General features: G+C 36.9%; 1 protein-coding gene across 1 annotated transcript in view; it reads left to right on the top strand.

The window, feature by feature from the left end:
• The window catches only part of ITGA4 (integrin, alpha 4 (antigen CD49D, alpha 4 subunit of VLA-4 receptor)), a gene marked incomplete at its 3' end in the record, with an annotated part of 23,180 nt that extends 1,466 nt beyond the window's left edge, over positions 1-21,714 (top strand). The window contains exons 3-22 of the mRNA XM_009872310.1: positions 5-21; positions 114-243; positions 1,248-1,315; positions 1,978-2,107; positions 4,945-5,030; positions 5,349-5,408; positions 5,493-5,630; positions 6,650-6,761; positions 7,482-7,576; positions 7,947-8,037; positions 9,295-9,340; positions 9,666-9,820; positions 11,742-11,896; positions 14,926-15,075; positions 16,277-16,353; positions 19,254-19,404; positions 20,063-20,161; positions 20,615-20,694; positions 21,016-21,102; positions 21,624-21,714. Of these exons, the coding sequence (XP_009870612.1) occupies positions 5-21; positions 114-243; positions 1,248-1,315; positions 1,978-2,107; positions 4,945-5,030; positions 5,349-5,408; positions 5,493-5,630; positions 6,650-6,761; positions 7,482-7,576; positions 7,947-8,037; positions 9,295-9,340; positions 9,666-9,820; positions 11,742-11,896; positions 14,926-15,075; positions 16,277-16,353; positions 19,254-19,404; positions 20,063-20,161; positions 20,615-20,694; positions 21,016-21,102; positions 21,624-21,714 (2,018 nt within the window). The remainder of the gene's footprint in view (positions 1-4; positions 22-113; positions 244-1,247; positions 1,316-1,977; positions 2,108-4,944; positions 5,031-5,348; positions 5,409-5,492; positions 5,631-6,649; positions 6,762-7,481; positions 7,577-7,946; positions 8,038-9,294; positions 9,341-9,665; positions 9,821-11,741; positions 11,897-14,925; positions 15,076-16,276; positions 16,354-19,253; positions 19,405-20,062; positions 20,162-20,614; positions 20,695-21,015; positions 21,103-21,623) is intronic.
• Positions 21,715-22,237: the final 523 nt, after the last annotated feature.

Here is a 22,237-nt window from a genome sequence, read left to right on the forward strand (position 1 = left end):
AAAGAGAATGGATCTATTGTCGTAAGTTTAGCCGCTGGAGCTGCATGTCGGTTTGTGAGACTGCCTTCGCCTTTCTTATGCTTCTGCGTGAAATGTTTGGGTTTTATCCATAGGCTTGTGGACATAGATGGAAAAATATCTTTTACATTAAAAACGAACACAAGCTCCCATATGGTATTTGTTTTGCCATCTCCTCTGATTTTCGAACTGAACTGAGCAGAAGAATATGCCCGTGCTATAAAGGTAAGCAGAATGCTTGAGTCCTTTGTAGGAAGCGGTAAGGGGCATAATTGCATGGTGTGGAGTTTGTGGAGAGCCCGCGTTGCTTTGAGCAGGCTTTCTGCAGGCACAGGTTTGAAGATTGAGTGCTGATGGTACAAGCCCAACTTATGATGTAGATTTGTTAGCAAGATGTTTATCATTTTAAAGAAAATCTTCTTTCAACAGGCAAAAAAAAAATGGTTTAAATAGGGCATCAGAATACTTGCTCCTTAGACTGGATCACTAAAGGATGTGTGCTCCTCAAAAACAGGCCAGTAGAGGACATCCTTCCTTCCTTTACTCTGTCATTTGCTTGCTCTGCTCAGGAGAGTGCCTCGCAGCAGAGCAGCGTAATACCCACGAGTGTTTGCTGCCGTCAGCTCCTCAGCCTTTGATGCAAAGCTGCTGTGGTTTTTCGGCACAGTGTGTGTCCCTGTTCCTTACTTGCCTCCTGCCAAGGCCACTGCTGTGATGGGAGACCTTCAGTGGTCTTTCCACAGAGGTCTTCAGGAGCAGAATGAGAGTCGAGACCTGAAGCTATCAGAGTCCATCCTTGCCTTTGCTTTCATAACTGGAGCATCAGAGCAACTCCTGTCATAAGTACTCCTGTCTGTCAGCTTACATCTGAATTACACAGAGTGGAAAAAAGAGTTAAGCTTATCTAGCTGTGCTGCTCAAACTGTTTGTACTGTTTCATAAATGGAAAAAAATAAACAGAAAAGTGTGATTTTTAAAGTCACAAGATTTCAAAGGCAGCTGTGATCATGTGGTACCTAGTGCTTTGAGTCTGTTCCAAAACTATATTGAAGCTAAAGGCTGTATAGTGGAAGCCAGCGCTTTTAGTTTTATTGCAGAACCGAAACTCAACGTTGTTTTGTTTGTATTTTTTATTTTGTTAACTCGTTTCAACTTCTATTGAAAACCTAGTAACAAATTCTGGAACTTCATAATTCTCCTCCTTCTTAATATTTCTTGCTGATTCCCAGACCATGTGCGGAAGTTTGGAGAAGACCATGGGTCATGCCAGGCTGGAATGTCTAGTTTTTACATTGAGGTGTGTATTACAGATACCAAACTTCACACTTTCTATATATACTTACTTCTGTGTATACAGACATAAAAGTGTATATCTAATTGCAAACATTAACACTGTGGGAGGAAACACTCAGATTTTTCTCATTTCTTTTAAATTGAATCTTGATAAGACTTGCATGACAATTCCCAACTAGTACTTTTACTTTTATTCCCAAGAACACCTCTACACCTTACTAAATCCAAAGTTACTTTTCGTCTGGAAAAAGAGCAAGAGTAAACAGAGTATGAAGCTTTTATTGTTCTCTTCAAAAGTAGTCTCTTTGATGTAACATTAACACTATTAATGCTTATTTTCTTGCTTTGCAGAGTCCTACTCTGTATTATTTTATCTCCATTTCACCCTAAGATTATGATTTCTAAAAATCTCCTTTGAGAAGAGAATATCCTGTTTGTTGCTCTCTTTTCAGTTGTTCACAGCTCAAAGTTTTTATAACTAATCTTTAGAAAGTATGAAAAATGTTGCTAGTGATCTAGTTGTACTCGCCGAGTACTGAGACAGGTGTATCACCAGTAGCTTTTCATTGAACTCACAGGAAATCTAAAGAAAAGCATTTGACTTTTTTTCTCATTTTCATCAATATTTAAAGATGAATAACATGGCTTGTTTTATTTTTCTTTTAGGACTTAATTATAATGGGAGCCCCCGGATCATTTTATTGGACTGGTTCTGTTTTTGTATACAATACAACTGCAAATACAATCCATGCTTATACAGATTCAAATAACCAAGTGAAATTTGGCAGTTATCTAGGTACTTAAAAATATTTAATAGTTTATTAATCTGAGAAGTGGCAGTTCTAAAGAAATGTTCGGCTTTTGTCAGATATTATTTAATTATAAGACTTCCTCTCTGTTCTTTTTATATGGAAACTTCTCAAACATTGGATTTCTGTTTCTATCATTTCTTTATTTAGAAGGGAGAGATATGCATCTGATTAGAAATGGTTTGCACTTCGCTGTTAAGTCTGAAACGCTGCCAAGGGCTTTCATAGCAAAACACATAATTATTTCACATCTAACAGAAATAAGAAGAGTCTGTTACATTGAAAGCTGCAAGGAAAGAAGTCTTAATTGCATTGTCAATAAGGGGAAGTATGCTATGACCTTTAAGAGACAGACTTGCCTCCAGTCGTGTTTTTTTATTTTTTTTTTATTCCAAGCATGACTTGGTCTGCATACATGGGAAGGCAAATCTTATCTACAGATGTCTGAAAGCCATGAAACTCCCACTCACATACCTGTACCCAAGTAATTGGTTGAATTTAGTGCTAGAATTTGTAGGGGTTTATGCCAAGAAGCATGAGCATCCTCAGTTTTCTCACTACACACTCATCAAAGCTCATCTGTCCCTCCTGAACTCCTGCGCAAAAATATTTTTGCCTTTGCCCATTATTTTTTATATTTTCCTACTTGTAGACCCAGTTTATGTGGATGAACATTTCCTATTTATGATTTCACTCTCCTGACAATAGGAAGCAGACATACGTTATGAAATAACTATTATGAAATACCAAGTGGCTGACACTTCAGAATTCAGTACTGAGCCTTGCAAAGGCTGCAGCTGGGCTCAGCAAAAGAGATGCTGGATGGTAAAAGGTGATCAGGTACCCAGATCACTAGGGTTAACCAGTAGTGTTTCTAACCTAATTTCAAGGACATATTATTAACTTCAGAGAATGCTTGCTCCAGTTTTCCAGTAGCAGAAAAAATATTGCACCTGTCTGGGGAAAAAAGTTCATTCGAGATTCCTGCTCCTACAAGTGAGAATTTCTGTAATAAATTAGTCAAATCACTGATAGCCAAGAGTCAGATACAGGCAAACAGGTAAAAACTTGCATAAGGGCTGTGCTGGGGAGGGTGCAGGGAAGGTCTTCCCATATACATGTTGTCTCACTAGTTGCCTTGCCCATCAGGACCTGAGATCAGCCGGAGTTTGCTTCAGAAATACTTCTCTGGTGACCTGGTGCAACTGTAACAGTCAGGACGATGGGTGGCTGACTCATTTGTGTGTCAGCTCATTATTTGTGTGTCAGCTCATTTGTGTGTCTCTACGGTAGTAGCGGTGATAAAACTTAGATCTTGCGTTGTCCCATGCATTGTTTCCTTGACTACTTCAGAATATATTGGGAGATTAATAAGCTTTTTAAGAGGAATTAGTTAAGTCAGTTTTTCAAATCAGCTGGGCCTGATGAAAGAGTAACCCTAGGCATCTAAACTGCCTACAAGACATCACAATGTAACAGTTTCTTTTAGGAATTTGGGAAGGACAAATGACATTTCAGAAAACTGAGGAACTGTAGTAATGGTGGAGGAGAGAATTCTGGTGCTGGAAATAAAATTTCATTTGCCTGTGCCTTTAAACTTAAAGGGCTATTTATGCGATTCCCCACCCTCTGACAAACATTTCAATACCACAGTAAAAATGAAGACTATGGTTTTTGGGGTGTGTTTAAGTTTCTGAAGTTGTTTTGGTTTGTGGTTTTGTTTTCTTTTTTTATATTTCATTAGAATTACCGATGTTTACACTTCAGCAAAACCAAAATAACTAGAAAATAAAGGTCAGAAGAGGTAAATTAAGGTTGGTCTACTTAAGCTTAATTTTTTGTTGAAGAAGTAAAAAGTAGGTGTTGGCCTTTAAATAATAAATTGTCTTGTCCACCTCTTTTAGCTTAAAATATGAAAAGGTAATGCTGGCTTAATGACAACTTGAATTCTAGACAGCTATCTTCACAGACCAAAGATTTAAGGCTTGTTCTCATCTGATCTGAGATGATGTTTCCCATTTTCTCTGCATGCTGTGAAAATCAACAGTCCTTCAGTAAATGCAAGAGTAGCAGAATATGTTAACTGTCTTCCCCATTTCAGTTTAGCCATAAGGTATTCCAGAAAGAGTAAGGATGACTCGTAGCTGCAGATTAAGGCGTTAGCCTTCAGTTTGCAATTCTGTGGCTGGACGTCTGCACCAAAATATGGTCATGTTTAAGAGCTGTCTCCACATACAGCAAGACTTAGATTATGTAGATTCATTTACAAACACTTATGCAATGTTTTCTTATTACATACTCGAGCTCTTGCTCCAGTTCGTACCTGAAATTTTCATGTATGTATATCCACAGTGTTCTGTGTGTGCATGCATATATCGCACTACATTTTGTTTTTCTGCAGTCCACTTATAACAATAGGCACAGAGTAACAACTGAATCAAGTGTTTCCACGTCGCACTATATATGGATTTTTGATCATTTTTATTACAATATAGACTCACTGAACAATTGCAGAATACGCATGAACAGAAGGTATTTGCAATTGTGGCTTTTAAAGCGTGGCAGATAATTGAGATCCTGGGAAGAAATTAGTGTCTCTGAAACTTGTTTCTGATTCCTGGAACTTACTGTTTACATTGACTTTTTGCTTTATATTTCAGAAACTTTCCTGTTTTCTTTGCTAACTTGCATGATGTCTGAATGTCAGAATAATGTCAGAATGTCTGAAAAATTTCTGCTGTTGACAGCCTTTATAAGTCGTGCTCCAATTTTTTCTTCTTCATATAGCATATCCAGTATTGAATTGTGCATTTCTAATTTACAGGGTACTCTGTTGGAGCTGGACATTTTCTGACAGCAGCCAGTACAGAAGTAATTGGAGGAGCTCCCCAACAGGAGCAGACTGGTAAAGTAAGAGATAGTCTATAGCACCAGTTTGAAGAATACACCCCTGCATACCCATCCACAGTTTTCCAATTTAGATTAACATGTTGAAGACAGATATTGGATAGATATGATTTCTCACAGGGAGAAAAGTCAAGGAAGGAATGAGGGAACATGGTCTAGATAACATTGCTGTGAACTGTGCTGTCAAAGAAGGGTACGGGTGGAAGATAGTAAATAGCTGTACCCTGTGATACTGTGTGTTGCTTTGCTGATTCTCCATCCCAGGGAAGCATTTCAGATTACTATTTGCTGAACTCTGCTTACATTTTCTTTTTGTTTCAGGCATACATTTTTAGCATGGAAAAGCAACTAAATATTCTGTTTGAACTAAGGGGTAAAAAGGTAAATCTTTCATGTTGCTTTTCTGCACCTTAGTACTTCTAGTACTAAAATTCAAAAATAATGTGATTTCTTATTTGCACACAGCTTGGTTCTTACTTTGGAGCCGCAGTTTGTGCGGTGGACCTGAATTCAGATGGACTCTCAGACTTGCTAGTTGGTGCTCCAATGCACAGTACCACTAGAGAAGAAGGAAGAGTTTATGTCTATATCAATTCAGGTTCTGTAAGTATTTTCTGTTAAGAAAAACATGGTAAACACAGTCAGTCTGATATAACAAGCGAAGAAGAAGGTATTTCCTCTCTCTTATCATATTTTGTTTCAGGATATAGGAAAAACAAGTCTAGAACCATGAAGACAATCTCAGCAGGACTGTGTAGCACACCTGCAAAGGCTAGATATATAAACTGTAACATGCCACTTACACTACTGTTAGAACTGAGGGCAGACTGAATTTGTTTCATAGTAACTTCAGGTGGTGACAGCCTGGTTCTTACAGCCTCTTTGCAAGCTCTCCTCCATTACCACTCTTATCACTGAGCTGGCATGTGAAGAGCCACTTATTTAGCACTTTAGAAGCAAACAAGGAATGAATAAACTGCGTGGGGTTAGTGGTACCAGTCAGGAAAGAAACTGATAGTCCTCACTTTGGCAAATAAAGTAGTTGGACAGATCATGCCCTAGAACTAGCTTCCCTTTATTCTTTTTAAGAATCAGAAGTGGACGTATAATCACTGCTTTTGAGTACTTGTGATTTGTCTGGCTCTGTGTACTTTACCTTTGTATCTTATTTCCCTTCCTTCTTCTCCTCACCAATAAATTTTTATACTCTTACACTTGAAATTAACATTTTCTTAAGATATTTTCCTCATGGAGAACTAAGTCATTCCACGATACCTACGACTAACTAGGGCACACACAATAGCTTTGAAGCAGCTATTGTTTGCTACTTTTTTAGCAAACAATCTTCTAAGAGCAGTAAGCCCCGGTATTCTGATATAAGCTTGCTGCTGTTAACAGGTGTTTGCTATGGGAACACATTGTTGTTCTTTCTTAAAGAACAGCTTTCTTTTCTTTATTATTCTTACACTATATACTGTTTAATATCTTGGATAATGCTCACTTCTGCACCAAGGGATGCAGTAGGGTTATATATTGGGGACCAAGGCAGTTTTAACATCTTGAGTAATATTCCAGGTCATCTGGAAGGAGTATGCTCTGTTATTGACTCTGTTTTCCTTCAGGAGGCAAAGATGGTAGAACTGAACATAGAGCTCAGCGGGAGTGACTCATATGCAGCCAGGTTTGGAGAGTCCATAGCCAATCTAGGAGACATAGATAATGATGGTTTTGAAGGTAACTATATGAAGAAAACCCCTTGGGTTTAATTCTCTCTGAGCAGTGGACTGTCACAATAAACAGGAGGATGCTGGAAGTCTGGGAAGACTTTCGGTTGGTGACTTTGCCTTTCGATTCTAGGCAACTGATTGGAAATACAGCTGTTTCACAGTTATTGGTGTGTAATACCATATGTCACTTTATTGAAGAGCATTAGCTTAAGGTTATAATATAGTCTATAAATCTGGGTGATGGACCTCAGGTGGAATCCCTAATCCTGTTTTAGACATCTGAGAGAACAGTTGGGGAACAATTTGGTGATCTTGTAACATCATAAATAAAAATTACACATAGAGTCAAGATCTGCTTCTCTGTCACTAGTAGGAAGTACTAAACACATGAGGATATCAGAAAGAAGTTGGGAGACTGTTGTGGGACTACTTCCCAGTCAGACCCTCAGGTGACTCATGAATTGCCTCACATGGGCTCCCAGTTGGTGGAGCACACAGGGAAGGGCTTTGATGTCCATGCCCCAGTAGTGAATCCAAAATGTTAATGGGGCTCTGACAGAGCTTTTTCTTCCTGTTGTCCATACAGGACTATCTACTTCAAGCACTTTTTTAATTCAGTCAAATAAATTTGGTCTGGCTTTGCATGCATCATGATTTGGATTTATTTAACTCTTCCTATTTCATATTTCCTAGGAAACTCATTACTGCTAAATTGTTTTTTCCGCAGACGTAGCAATTGGGGCTCCACAAGAAGATAATCTAAAAGGTGTTATATATATATACAATGGCAGAGAAGATGGAATAACTCCGTCATTTTCACAGGTATGCTTTTTCAGGGAACAATAACCAATCCAGAAAAACCTTAAGTTTAAAGTTGAGGACGATTTTCCCTTCATTTAACACTCAGACCATCCAAGGTACTTTAAAAGACTTTAGAATTATTTTTACCTAGTCTGTGATTTCAAGTTATAACTTGTAACAGAAAATTAGATTGTTTTGGAGGCCTCAGACAGGGTTTATGGGATACAACCTTTGCAGTGACTGAGGAATATTACTTTCAGAGGTATACTTTCACAGTTAAGTCTGTAACTGCTTTCAGCATCAGGATGGTTGTGCTAACGTTTTTCACTGGAAGCTGTAAATCAAAGATAAGGTTTCCAAGAATAATTTTATCTGTTTTTTTCCTTCTCAGAGAATACAGGGACATCAAGTCAGTAATTCTTTAAGCATGTTTGGACAATCCATAGCAAGTGGCATTGATGCAGATAACAATGGTTATCAAGGTAAATGAAATAATTTTGTTTATTTTGCGTTTTTAAAAGAGTAGATGTTCATAGCGGACGTCCTTACCGTGCTACTTGTTACTTTTAACAGAAGCAAAATCTGTTACTAAGATAACATGTCATATCTTGCATGTGGGAAAGAAGAAGAAAATAGGTAAAGCTGAGGCCAAGCAGACAGGTTTCATGGTCGTCTAACTCATTTAAGGGCTGAGAATCATGTAAAATCAGATCATAGTGCATAAAAGGAAGGAAGACGTAATTGTTATTTTATGGCAGCCATCTCATCTGCTAATGTCACAATAAGCTAGTTTTGGCACTGGGAGTGCCAGACTGGTGTGCTTACCTAAAAATCTTACTGGTCTTCACGTAGTCTCGATTTTGCCAGGAGTCACTGAGCTCTTTGACTCTCCGTCTGTATGAACGGGACATTAACCTGATTCAGAGCTCACGGCATTGGGTTAAGGTTGTTGTGGAGTTCATGCAGGCACGACAGAGAAGCAATTTGGTGTAAAGCACCTTAACTGGTTCTAAGTATATACCCATTGTTTTATACATACTGTCAAAATATTCTCACGTTTTGCAAGTAACTTATGTCAGGTACTGCCTGTCCTGCCCCTGTGGGTATAAAAGCATAAAATTTTTAGGAACTGCATGTTTTGTGCTCTGGCTGTGTCAACAGAAAAGTTCTCCAGGTTAATTTGTAATGCTGGGCTAAGCAGAAGTGCACAAGGTCACCTGTTTACTGATTTGGGAGTCACATCTTCAGACCCTTATATCATTTAGACTCATCTGACAGGGTACTTTTGCTGCCTCATTGCGTATTTCTTTCCTTAATGCGTGAATAGTTTTTATTTAGTTCAGAGTAAATTATTTTTTTTCTATCTCTGTATATACATATATATAAAACTGAATTTGTTATGTATATGAATATGTAGATTAAAAAGGAAGGCAAGTACCTCCAATTTAGCTGAATTACCCTTCAGTATCAGCCATTTAATTGTGGAATAGAAATCAAATCATCACGTTACCAATATCTGCAAGCCCAGCAAATTAGTGCGCAGCTCTAATGGACAGGGAAAAAGGATTAGAGGACTCATCTTCTAGACAGAGAAGACCACCTTGAAAATTAGGATGTGCCTCCTGATAAATAAAGGGCAAATGGTATTTTAATGCTGACCAAAAGGTGAATATGCTACAAAATGCTTGTACCTGAGAATTCCTGATGACAAATTATGCTTACTGATTTTTTTTGGACAGATGTAGCAGTTGGTGCATTTCTCTCTGATTCTGCTGTGGTGCTGAGGTGAGATTGCTACATTTCAGTGCTTTTAAAGGCCATACAATTTAACTGTATTTGGTTTCTTGGAACTTCAGTCATTAGGCTTTAGAATGCTCTACAACTGAAACATTTAAGTAAACACCTTCAAGAAAAAGAAAATTCCATTCTGAAACTTCTTGAGGCAGTGAATAGTTGCATACAACTGTTTGGATTCTGAAGAATGTAGATAGCTTAAAAAATTATAAGAATAACATATAAAAATAGATTGTCAGAGATCATTAAATTCTGCAGAGGTTCTGCAAGCTGTTTCTGAAGTGTTTTGTGAACAGTAACTCTTTTCTCTTCTTAGAACAAAACCCGTGATAATTGTTGAAGCTTCTTTGAAGCATCCTAATTCAATAAATCGAACTAATTTAAACTGCATGGAAAATGACCAGCCTGCCACCTGTATGAATTTGAAGCTATGTTTTACCTATACAGGACGAGAGGTACCTGGTTATATTGGTAAGTTACTTGGAAAAAAATCCAGTATGTGTATTCATTTTAAATGCACCTATTTACAGAATAATGCTATTGGGATTCATTGGACCATTAAGCTGAGTTCAGTACAAAATGGAAAATGAAAATCATGGATATTTTTTAGCTCATAATTACCCTATAACATCAAGCCATTACACTTGTATTCAGTTTAGAATACCAGCATATCCCTGCTAGGACTACCAGAGTTACGTGATGTTAAAAAGGTGGGATATTTTGAGGATGAAGGTAGAATTCCAAGTTGTCTGTTGCGTCAGTGAGGTCACCTGAAGTTTTGATGGTAACTGATTTAGGCAATCAAAGGCTAATTTTTAGCTAGCTAGGTGGGTTGTGACGCTAAAGAGTTCGGCTAGGACTATGCACAACCATTTAATAATATTTTTCATGTGCGTTTTGCAGCAGTACCATCATAGATACCTATTTCTAGTACCTGAATTTATTTATCTGACAATGGTGTGATTAAATTGACACTCATGTTTTGAACTATAATGTAATGATGGCAGGTCAGATGGTCCCTTTCATAGCATCATAATAACTTGAGCCATCATTTTTATAAGAGTTTTAAATGAAATAGTGTGCCATTAGGTTCCACAAAAAAACCAGAGTGCACCTACTTTGTGAATGGTTTCTTTTATGTAGTTGCCAAGGCACCACATTCTGTTTTGCACAGGGCCCAGCGGGAATGTCTTGACAAATTTGTCTGAACTCACAAATGTCTGGGCTATTGCTTTGCAGTTAGGAAATTAATGGTGGGTCAATGTCTTTTCTTAATGTAGAAGCAAATGGATTATTCAGGTTGATATTCAGATGTCCTCTAAAAGCAGTCCTCCCGGACAGGGACCAAACCATACAGGACTGCTGCACAATACAGTCTTCCACTCAGCAACAGAGAAAAGACATTTTCTTCATAAAGCAGTTCAAGCACCTGATCATACTGTTATAGAACATTATGTGAAAGAGAGGGAGTTCCACCAAAATTACTGAAAAATATATCTTGTATTATATTTTATAGAATGCATGTTTTGCTTGTGGCAAAAGTTGATAGTGGTTGAAGCAGTATCTTGGAGGGACTATTCATGGTGAACTTGGTTAAAATAATTTACTGTCTAAATTTGACTGTATTGCCTGGGTACTTTTAACCTACTTATCACATGCTATTTGTAAACTGCAAATAGCCCTGCAAATACATGATATTTAAAATTAAATTCCTTAAATTTTCTGTAGGAGAATATACAATATTCTTTAGGAACACATTACGGAGAATTCATCCAACGATGAACTATAAAGTTTGAAGTTCAGATCTTTTGAAATTCCTATTTGTTGTGAAAGATGAGCAGTCAGACTGGATTACCCTTGCCAGATTAAAACATAAGGCTTTTCAACATAAATGGAAAAGATGAGAGGAAATTCTAGATATCCTACTCAGCTTTTGGCAGAGACTAAGTAATAGCTCAGTAATGCTCTGAAACGTATTTGCAGTTTCTTATATAGCAATTCATACTAATTTATATAGAAGAAAAATGTTAAACAGTATTTTTCAGTGTCTGTTGACTTACCCGTTTGTTGAAATTGAATGTCAGTAACTAAGTAACTGAAGCAGGTTTTCTTTACATAGAGAAAACTATAGAAAACTATAAATATAACTTGACAAAACTAGCCCTGATGTAAAAGCATGTGTGGGGGTTCAGTCACAATGCAGTCAATTTTCAGAGGGCTAGGAGCTTTAGTTAGGTATGGATTTATGTCAGAGAATTTTTAAGTGGAGCACTTCAAAATGGGTATTACAGAACATACTTATGGAAGTGAGTCAGAAGATGTAATTTCTATCATAAATTCATGAAAATTATAACACTTCAGGATTTTGTAACAGTAAAATCTGTTTTTGCAGTACTGCTTTATAATCTGACTGTTGATGTGAACAGAAAAGTAGATACACAAGCAAGATTTTATTTCTTCTCCAATGGAACATCTGATACAATCTCAGGAAATGTAAAGATTTACAGCAAAAATACTACCTGCAAAGATCATCCAGCATTCATGAGGGTAATGTAATTTTCAATATGTATTGCCCTGAAAATCCTTTGTTCTCCTTTGAAAAGTACACCTGCTGAAAAAGAACCTATTTTGTTTACAATTTCATCACATCATTTTGCAAGTAAAATATTTGTGGTCATAACTTCCACAGTTAACATATTTTAGTTCTGATGCTTTGTCATCTTTCTTTGGGGAAGTCAGTGGGTCTGCCATCCCTTACGTTGGTGAGAACCAGCAGTGACGTAGGACAAGAGCATTCTTGACATTTTATCACACATTTTTCACGGATGACATCGTAGATTAAGGCTGGTTCGGAGCAACTACGAAGATACAATAAACCACATATTTTTCTCTTGAACATTTCCGATGAAACTTTCCTATATACTCATTAATGCAAAATCTTTAAACCTTTAATTACACAGAGAAAATGTTTATTGTGTTTTGCCATTTGTAACTATTTCAAAGAACACATGTATGGTCTTGCTCTCCTTTTTCCTGTGAGTAGAAGAGACAGACTCACCCAATAAAAAAAGAGCGCATTTGTGATTCATGGAATGTGAAATGAAGACGATTGCTAGAAGAGAGTCTGTAGTTTTGGTTTTATAGGGTGGTCTGCTTTGTGAATGAATTTAGAGCTGAACACTGTGAAGAATACACACTGTGCCAAAAAAGTGATCTCTCTACCCCTCTGCTCACAGAACTGAAGGCTGTACAGATATGTCATTGTCATGGAACAGATTAGTAGTGAACGTGGTTACAGTTCTGTCTGTGAAGGTGTAGAGACAACTTTGTTGTAGAAGGAATCTGCTGCTACAAGAAGGTGTAGAGACAACTTTTTCATAGAGGGAACCTGCTGGTAGAAGTGCTTCAGAGGAGAAGCCACAGAGGTGGAATTGTTGCCCGGGCAAGTGGGCGTTCAGCAGGAGGTTTTTGGAGACCAGCAACGTGTCAGCTAGCCAGGGAGACCTATACCGACACCAGTAATAGATACAGGGTCAGGAGGAAGTTGACTGTTGGTTTCTCCAGAACCAGAGTTTGATCCAACAGCAACCATCCTTTCAAATGGAGGATGCTGCTGACTCAGAAATGTTAATAAGTATCTAGTCAGTGAGATCGTAACTGCAACAGCAGACTGTTGCCCTGGAGGAAATGAACTGTTGTATTCAGGCTTGATGTGTCCCTCTGAAGTATGAATGAAGGACCTGAACTGAAAGTAAAAGCAACTGCAGTCAGGACAAAGATATGTTTAAGGCCATTCACTGGACAAGAAAGAATAGAAGTGATTCAGTCTGTCAAACATCTTAGAAGCCTGCCCATTCGAACAAAAATTTTGGAGAGTAAATGGGAAGAACTTGAAGTCCTAAACCACAATCAGACGATAAAATCTAATGGACAAAGAGGAACCATGTTTTATTAAACTCAGAAGAAGTAGACTTACCTCCTGTAAGACCCTATCTAAGGAGGAGAAGAATTCTTTAAAGAAATACTAAGGACAAGGAATATTTAGTTGTAAAGGGAAACAAGGGTAATAAATTAATGGACTAGTTTGCCTAGCCTTTTCTTTAAATTCTCAAGGCAGCAATTCTGTGACCTTTTGAAACACACATCTATCAGGATGACTGTGCAGTTGATCCTGCACAGAGGCTGGGAAGTAGATTTAATTTTCTACAGCTACAAAAAAACCCACAGGGAAAAAGTTTTCCATGCATTTTTCATCTTTCTTCCTTTTTCCTTACTTTTTGTTTATGATGCCATTAGGAGCCAATTCTTCACGATAAAGCTTTGTGATAGAAAGGAAAGCTTATGTTATCTACTGGAAAATTGCCCAGATGCATCTCAACTGGTAGTTGCACCTAAGTGAATGTTGCTTACAGGAGAAATGGTAAATTGCCACTCAGTTAGAAAAGTTTTGTAAGCTCAGAGAGATCTGAATGACAGCTGACCTTGTGCAGATTGCTTTACCAGCATCAGCAGGTATTTGTGTAGGAGGAAGGATATGATTTGGCTCATCACTTCCTATAGTCTGTCATTAGTGTTTTTTTCTCTATATAATTCAATTTTGTTTTTAATTCTTAATTAATAGCATAGCAAGCATCTCCTTCCACCCACTGAGGTTTCTGTACTTGTATAAAGCTCCTGAAGTTAAGTGTGAATGTCTGTCAAGTACAGTCCTTGCAAGAGACAATGTACGATTTATGTATTTTGAGTAAAGACTAATTAATAGCTAATTAGTATAATGTAAGTAATATAAAGCAGATGCAGAGAAGACCTTGTGGAAAATTATTATGAATTAGATAATATGTGATTTAGCCAAAGTGAGCTTGCAGATAAGAATTAAAGTAGTGGCCATGTGGAGGGACCATCAGTGTCTGTCTATCTCCTACACGTAGGGAATAAATCAGGTTTGCTATTGTTAGTGCTTCAAGCTGTTTGGTTTTCACAAGTAGGTAGTTTGGGCTCTGATCTGCAACATTCCTGCACAGTCTAGGCTTCATGTACAAAGTGGCCATTTATCGAGGAGTTTAATCCCTTTAATGCAGAATAGGAATAAAGAGGCAGAAAAATAAAATGCAGTCATGACCTAATTCAGTGGTACTCTGGGAGAACTTCTTTTCGTTTCATACACAAACATCCATAGGTTTTGTCTAGCATTGTCCCTCTGGGTAACTTTCCATTTCAGCAAAATTTTGCCTATTTTTCTATTTGGGCAGTACAGCATTTCATAGGTGTGTAAGGCAGTATTACTGACAGAATTAGGTTCTCTGTTCAGTCAGCCTTCTTTTAATAAACAGATCTTAATTCTGAAATGGCTGATGCTGTCATTGAATGTAGTGTGCTTTTCTGTGTTTCTGATTACCTCTTTCAGCGACAAAGATGTCTGGAAAACTATATAAGCCATATGGCATATGAAATTTTTTTACATGTAAAAAATAAGTGTTCCTGTTTAAGTTAGTTCTAGGGAAGCTTATAATCTTTAAAACATAAGCATACATGTCTTGTCTTATATGATTAACTCATTAGGTTTCCAATTTTCATAGAAAGATGTAAGGGATATCTTGACTCCTGTACATGTTGAAGCAAGTTATCATCTGGGAAACCATATTCTACAGAAAAGAAATGCTCAAGAATTTTCACCACTTCAACCTGTTCTTCAACAGAGGAAAGAAAAAGATATTATAAAAAGCAAGGTTAGTGTATGAGTTCCCTTTTTTCAAATGAAGTAAATAAATATTTGCATTTTAATTTTCAGTTAAAATAAGCTTCACACAGCCATAGCATGTGAAGGAATGCCTAATTTTTTGCTAAAAAAAAATCTTTGCAGATCTGATATACAATTTGTATTACGATTTAAAAAAAGACGTATATGCAGAGAACCTGCAAGAAAATATAATATTATATACCTCAGAACACATGGGTATGAAATTTACGCTTTGAAATATTAATTCTTTTTGAACTACTCAGAATGAATCATTTTCCAGTATAAAATCATTCTGTAAACTTTATTCTGTGTTAAATACACATATATTGTGTTGGTATTAATCCTGAAGTGTTTTAACAATGCTGATGAATTATTAGTTTTGTAAAGGTATTGCTGGTACTCAAACACAAAGTCTGTGAGGAAAAACGAGTGTATTATGTATCCTTAAATGAGTATGGAATCAACGTTCTTCTCCCAAAAAAACTTACTGAGAGCTAATAGACTTCCACTGTCACTTAAGCCAAAGTCAGGATGCTCTGAATTTTAACTACCAAATGGTCATAATTTTATTATGACCACTCACAAACAGTAAGCATCACATAATTCTGATGCAGTTGACTATCAGAACTCTGAGACAGGGAAAATCTCTGTTTCAGTGGCATGCTTTTTCTTTTCATCTTCATTCAAAAGTTTGTTTTAGAAACCACAGAGTTGGAGAGCAAGATGGTGTCGTTGAATATAGTGACATAAACGTGCTCTGTAACATACTGATAACCAAGGCATGGCCACACGCAGCTCACGGCGTCTCGAGTCTCATCAGACCTTACTAACTGTGTGATGAGTAAAGTTGGTGTAATGAAACTCTCTTGCAGAAGTTAATATGCTATGTCATAGGAAAGACTGCAGAGACCTCAGGTCTGAATCCTCTAAAACCCTGCCCTTTTTATGTACTACTACTGAAAAATCAGCTGAGCATACATGCAGTGGTTTAACTGAGTGACTGAGGTTGGAAAGCTTCTCTGTTATTCTGGGTGCACAGAATGTGTTTGGAACGTGGCAAATCACAGCCTGACTGAATTGTTTTTAGGAGAAAGAGCTATTGGCTAATTTCAGATACTTGGAAACACTTTTACTTACTCTATTATTGCATAATACACTACAGTGCTTTTTTTTCAATTTGTCTTTTCTAGTTTGTTTTTGCAAGGTTTTGCTCCAAAGAAAATTGTTCTGCTGACTTGAGAGTTTCTGGAAAAGTTGCTTTTCCAAAGTAAGTATAATGCAGCTTCTTTTTTCTTTTTTTTTTTTTTTTTTAAGGGGATCCGTGAGATTTTAGATTAATTATTCCTTAATCTTATGTATCTAAAGAAACTTAATTTGCAAAAGTAAACTATTAACATCCTGAGAAAGTATGAGTAGTAAAGCTGTGTTGAGTTGAAGAATATTTTTAAATCATAAATATTCCAAGAAATGTAAAAGACGTGTGTATAATTGAAGAACTGTTCATGTATAATTAGAAGATTTGACAGCTCATAAAATAGATCTTCTTCACAAGAAGGTAACCTTGTGTTCTACACTTGATATGTAACTGGGCTAAGATGCAGAGCACAATGTGTACTCAACATGTGGCTGCCCAGGGAGGTTGTGGGGTCTCCTTCTCTGCAGACATTCAAAACCCATCTGGAGGCATCCCTGTGTGATCTGCTGTAGGTGATCCTGCTCTGGCAGGGGGGCTGGACTAGATGATCTTTCAAGGTCCCTTCCAACCCCTGACATTCTGTGATTCTGTGGGTATCATAACAGTTATCAGTTATTTCAAGCACCTGATCATACTGCTGCTCTTAGGAAGATACTGTACTTGAACTGCACAAAGAAGATACTTCCATTTTGTACTAAGACATTGTTGTATTTATTATTTCCGTTATTAAATAATCAAATAGCTCTTTCCTCATTTACTTAAGGATATTACATCTTCAGTTTTATACTGCTGTTTGAGACACCAGATGGTTGAGTGTTATGTGAGGTTTATATTTCTTTTCCCTAGATGAATTAGCTTGCATTTTACCAAGTCAGTTTTGTTTTGTGTTTTTTGTGTTTTTTTTTCATTTACAACCCTAATTATTTTTTATATACACTTTAGTATGTTTCCGTTTTTGTCATTCCTTTTGATCGGGTATTGTGTTTAAATTCTGTTATTATGCAAGATAATTTCTGCACTTTCAAAGCATTTAAATACAACTATTAGTGTCTTGCAGAATCTGTATTAAACCAAGAAATACTTTGTGAGTTATACTTCTACGTAGCATCATCCTTGGAAATTTTTAAGCCATGCACCATCATTTCTATTCAGAGTGGATTTTAATGATTTGATTTTAAGTTCTATTTTATCATCACAACCTTTTTCTTTATTGAATATTATACTTAAAAGCAAGACATTTTTGGTGTTGGTGTGCAGAAAGGAAAACTGTTGTGAATCTCTGCTTAGGCATTTTGTGTGTGACCTGGATTTTCTTGTGTAATTTACTGCTTTTAAAGATGAGCTTAGTCAGTTGAGCGTGGCGCTAACAACGCTAAGGTCGCAGGTTTGATTCCCGTTCGGTCCCCATGTGTTGCCTGATCTAGTCGAGAGGTGGCGTCCTTGGTGGCAGGGAGGCTGGATTAAAATGATCTCTAAGGTCCCTTCCAGCTTAGGCCATTCTATGATTCTGTGATTCTATGATTCTGTGATTCTACTTTAACTGAGATACTGGGTTGAACAACCTAATATGACACTGAAAGGTGATGGCAGTCACATGATGCTGGTGAATCACACCTGTGTGATCCTGAGCACAAGGTTTTTCATCCTGATAAACTACAGACTAAGATTAGCTCTAAGAAAGGAAAATAAACGACAACATACCTGCTTGGCATTAGGTAGCGTTAGCAGATTTTCAGTGTAAATATGCTAAATATCTGAATAAAGTATGAAGTATCACCTTAAATTACATTGTGTCCCTAGAATCTCTATTAAAAACTGGTTAGCTGTGAAGCGTTTATTTATTTTGTCTAGACAGAATGCATTCATTATCCCTGAACAGCAAAGCAAACATTTTTAGTCTTAAAAGAACGAAATCAAATAGGCATGTCAATGTAATGCTTTACTTGCGAGTTATGAGTCTTCATGTATACACTATCATGTTTTGTTTAAATTGCTTAGATTTTGGCCTGCTCTCTAAATTTCTAGTCTGCATCATGCATTTTTTAATGAAGAATGAAATATGATTACCAGGGAAAGCTTTAGTTCAGCTCTGTTGTAGTCCCAGATGTGCACCTGGTGCTTTTGTGTACTTGCGTGTTAAGCTGGGAGGCGTCTCCGTGACAGCAGCTTGTTACTGAGCTTGATTTTTATGCATATAAGAGGATAGAACAGTAAGCGCACAACTAGTAAAACAAATTTTAAACCTAAACTTAATCAAGCTACTGAAATGTTGACATTGTGGTTTTCTTTAATTCGCTTTTGTCTTGGAACCTATCTGCTTATGTAGTGCTTTTACCTTCTGTTGCTTTTCTAAGTGCCAGCTCCTTTCCCAGAGGTGTTCAGTGACTAATGCTTTGGTTTCAAGCCAGAAAATCTGATAAATGTCTATTTTCAGGCAGCCTTTCTACAAGTCTTAATTAAACTTTAATGTCAAGCTGAAGTTTACTTTTAGCCCCCCATAGGGTGTCTGTGCTTGTAACATGATTAGAGGACATTACAGAGATCACAAGGTAGGCATGTTCACTTGCCCCCTTTGTGACCTGTTTCCTATTAACTCAATCCTGTCTTTTGAGTACGAAGATTGAATTCTGAAAAAATGTCTGAAAATACTACAGCAGTAGCACATTGCTGTTCCCATCTGAAAGGAAAGGACCTATCTTGTAAAAGCCAGAAGCCCAACTAGTCTGATGAGAATTTTCTTGCTCTCCCATTAATACCTTCAGGCCTTAAAAAGTGTGATCCTGGAGGTGACCATCACATACCTGGTGTAGTGCCTTTGGTTACAGGACTGAGGAACAACTTTCCTAATGATCTTCAGCAGAGCTTTGTCAGAAACAAATGGAATGAACTAAAAGAGCAGTGGAGGAAAATGTTTGCATGCAAGTTGTATATAGAATTACTTTTCACTTATATTATGATAATTATTTTTATAGGCCTTATGATAAGAAAACGTACCTTGCTGTTGGAAGTATGAAGACTTTATTGTTGAACATTTCTCTGCTTAATGCTGGAGATGATGCATATGAAACTGTCCTCCACATTCAAGTGCCTAAAGGTCTTTATTTCATCCGAATTTTAGAATTGGTAAGAAAGAAAAAAAAAAAGTATCAAACAGTAGTCCTTTGATGTTTTTGTTTTTCTGCCATACTTATTTCAAGTTATGTTAATGGGCTGTTGAGTTTCTTTAGCAACTAACAACCTGCACACACACACAAAACTCCAGAGTTTAAGTTCTCAGACTTTTAGCTACCTAAACCAGGTGCAAGTCAATCAGTATAGATGACTTAAATAATCTCTATATCAGAATGTGATGGATGGTAACAACTAAAATAAAATAAAAATATTTCTAAATGTATTTCAGGATGTTACTGCTACTTTTTGGCTGATGATCACGTTTTCAGCTATCACAAAGATCTCACTGAATTTGTCACAGACTCTTATGAACCCCCCAGACACCTCTCAGAGGTTGGCTTTAACCTCGAGCGGGCCTTAGTCTGATGCCCATGCCTCAGCTTCCCTGCTAGCAAACAGAAGATGAAGTAATAAGATGTAGTAATCAATATAAGAATATGTTAAAGCAGTCATGAATAATATGAATCTTCCGTGTATTTGCATCAGTGAAATAACAAACACCTAGTTCAGGGAAATATAAGCCATTCAGTTTCAGTGTGTGCATGTAATCTGAAATGTCTGGAAGCAGCAGTTTTATTTTAAATCATTAATAATTTGTTCTTTATTTTAGGAAGAAAACCAGATACATTGTGAAATATTAGATAAAGACATTCATGCAACAAAACTTGAGTGCAGTGTTGGTTATTTATATGTAGATCAAAAATCAAAGGTAAGCCATGTATAAAATTCCCGGCTCTAAAAACACCTTTAATATGTTATGAGGATTTTCCAGGGGAAAAAACCTCTTGTTTTTCAGAATCTCTCCTTTATTCCCAACTAACATCTTTTATCATGTTGCTCTTAGAATCCCTCTGCTACTTTTAAAATTAGCTGCTTAAACACTCTCTGGAATAATTCATTACAGGACAGTATTGTCTGTATTGTGCATTAACTGATTGTGCTTTGCTTTCTAGCTGAGGCTCACTTGTCTAGAGGCTAAGGCTACAAATAAATGTGCTAGGTCACTAAAAAGGAAGTAGAAGACACAAAAAGCAAAGATTTTCTTAGTTCTGATTTTTTTTTAGAGCAGGAATTTCTAAATGAGTTTAATAAACTCTTTTTATTTAAACTGTGTTAAGACACACTATCATTTGATTTAAAGAAAATTTTATTTGTTCTGCAGCTGGATTTTAGTTTCCTCTTGGATGCAAGCTCATTTACCAGAGCAGAAGATGACCTCAACATCACCATTAATGCTACCTGGTAAAGTCTAAAAAAAATTGCTCAATAAAAAGTATTACTAGCTTTGGAAAACAAAATAAGAAACACTGGAAAGACTTAGCAAAGCACAGCTGCAAGAAAGCACCTTGGTTACAAGGTGCTGAGAAAGCAAAATTACAAAAAAACCTCAGATATTTAAGTAATAAGCCTGTATAAAATGTTCCTTTTTTACTTGACATGTTACCACTAAAATATCTTTGTTTTAATAAGCCAAGAGATTTGTTTAATGTTTGTTTATAGAAATAATGCATAGCATATGATGATGCTTTTGATACTCAGTTTTCTCTCATTGCCTTTTTATAGTAAAAATGAAGATGGGAACATGTTGCTGGATAACGTGCTAACTTTAGCTGTACCTCTAAGATATGAGATCGAGTTAAATACTCATGGGTAAGTCAGCTATTGCTATGCCTGCACATCCATAGAACTGTTATTACTATTCTAAATTCCCAGAGATTTTAAACGAAAGCCTGATGTAGCTGAAAAATCCTGGGAATGAGGACTGTCCTGGGGTCTGACCCATATGCTTCTCAGATTTTATTTCCAGTACTGTGAGATGAGATCGATGATATCTGTGGTGCTTTGAACATGTCTCTTAACAGAGTAGTAAAGAACTGGAATATTTTTTAATAGAAAGAGGTATTTAATAAGAGCACAGCAGATCCTCAGACACCTTACTAAACACAGACCATGTTCTGAGGCATTCACAGAGCATAGTTTTGGGTGGGAATTTATGGCTTTTTCTGATTCATCTGCCTAAGAGGAAAGAGTACAAAGGTAGAGGACTTCTACTCAGTGTTCCTAGATTTACTTAAATGTTTCTTAGAACCAATCTTACTGGAGATGGCACAGAAAGTTATGCTGATGATATATAGCAATTCTATTAATTAACAACTTCTAAACCATTGTAGGTTTGTGTCACCAGCTTCATTTGTTTATGGAACAAATGAGAAGGATTCACCAGTTACGTGCATGAAGGAGAGTATCAACTTTACTTTCCACGTAAGAGTTTTTCTTTGTAAACCCTATGATTCTTGTTTTGAAGGCTAACGCTTAAAGATTTCCAGTGTATCTAATGACAATCTGCACAGTCAATAAGGGAACTTAGTAAGAGTGCAAGGGCATGGTGAGCAATTTTTGTATGTTAGCATACAAAGAGAGTGTTAAACCCTCTTTGAACACTTCTTTTGGACTGGACAATCTTCCACTGAACGGTCAAGAGAAAAACTGCTCAGTAGAGGCAGGCTTGTAGGCAGCAGAGAGGTTCTCATTTACCATTTCTTCCATTAAGAAACACTTCAAAAGGAGTTATCTTACAGTAAGCAAAAGGAACTAGGAGCTCCTTATAAGAGGATCTGTAGGTATCAGATTTGTCTCCAGTGGATTAAAAGCAGGAGTTAGACATTAATCTCCCCTCGTTCCTTTTGCATATTCTCCCAGAAGGCAGCCTGCCTGACCGCAGATTAGCACTGCTTACTCATTGGGTTCAGTAAGCCCACAGAATGAAGTAAGCAAAATGTTAAAA

The sequence above is a fragment of the Apaloderma vittatum genome, unplaced genomic scaffold (genome assembly GCF_000703405.1).
Source record: "Apaloderma vittatum isolate BGI_N311 unplaced genomic scaffold, ASM70340v1 scaffold33666, whole genome shotgun sequence".
Lineage (NCBI taxonomy): Eukaryota > Metazoa > Chordata > Aves > Trogoniformes > Trogonidae > Apaloderma > Apaloderma vittatum.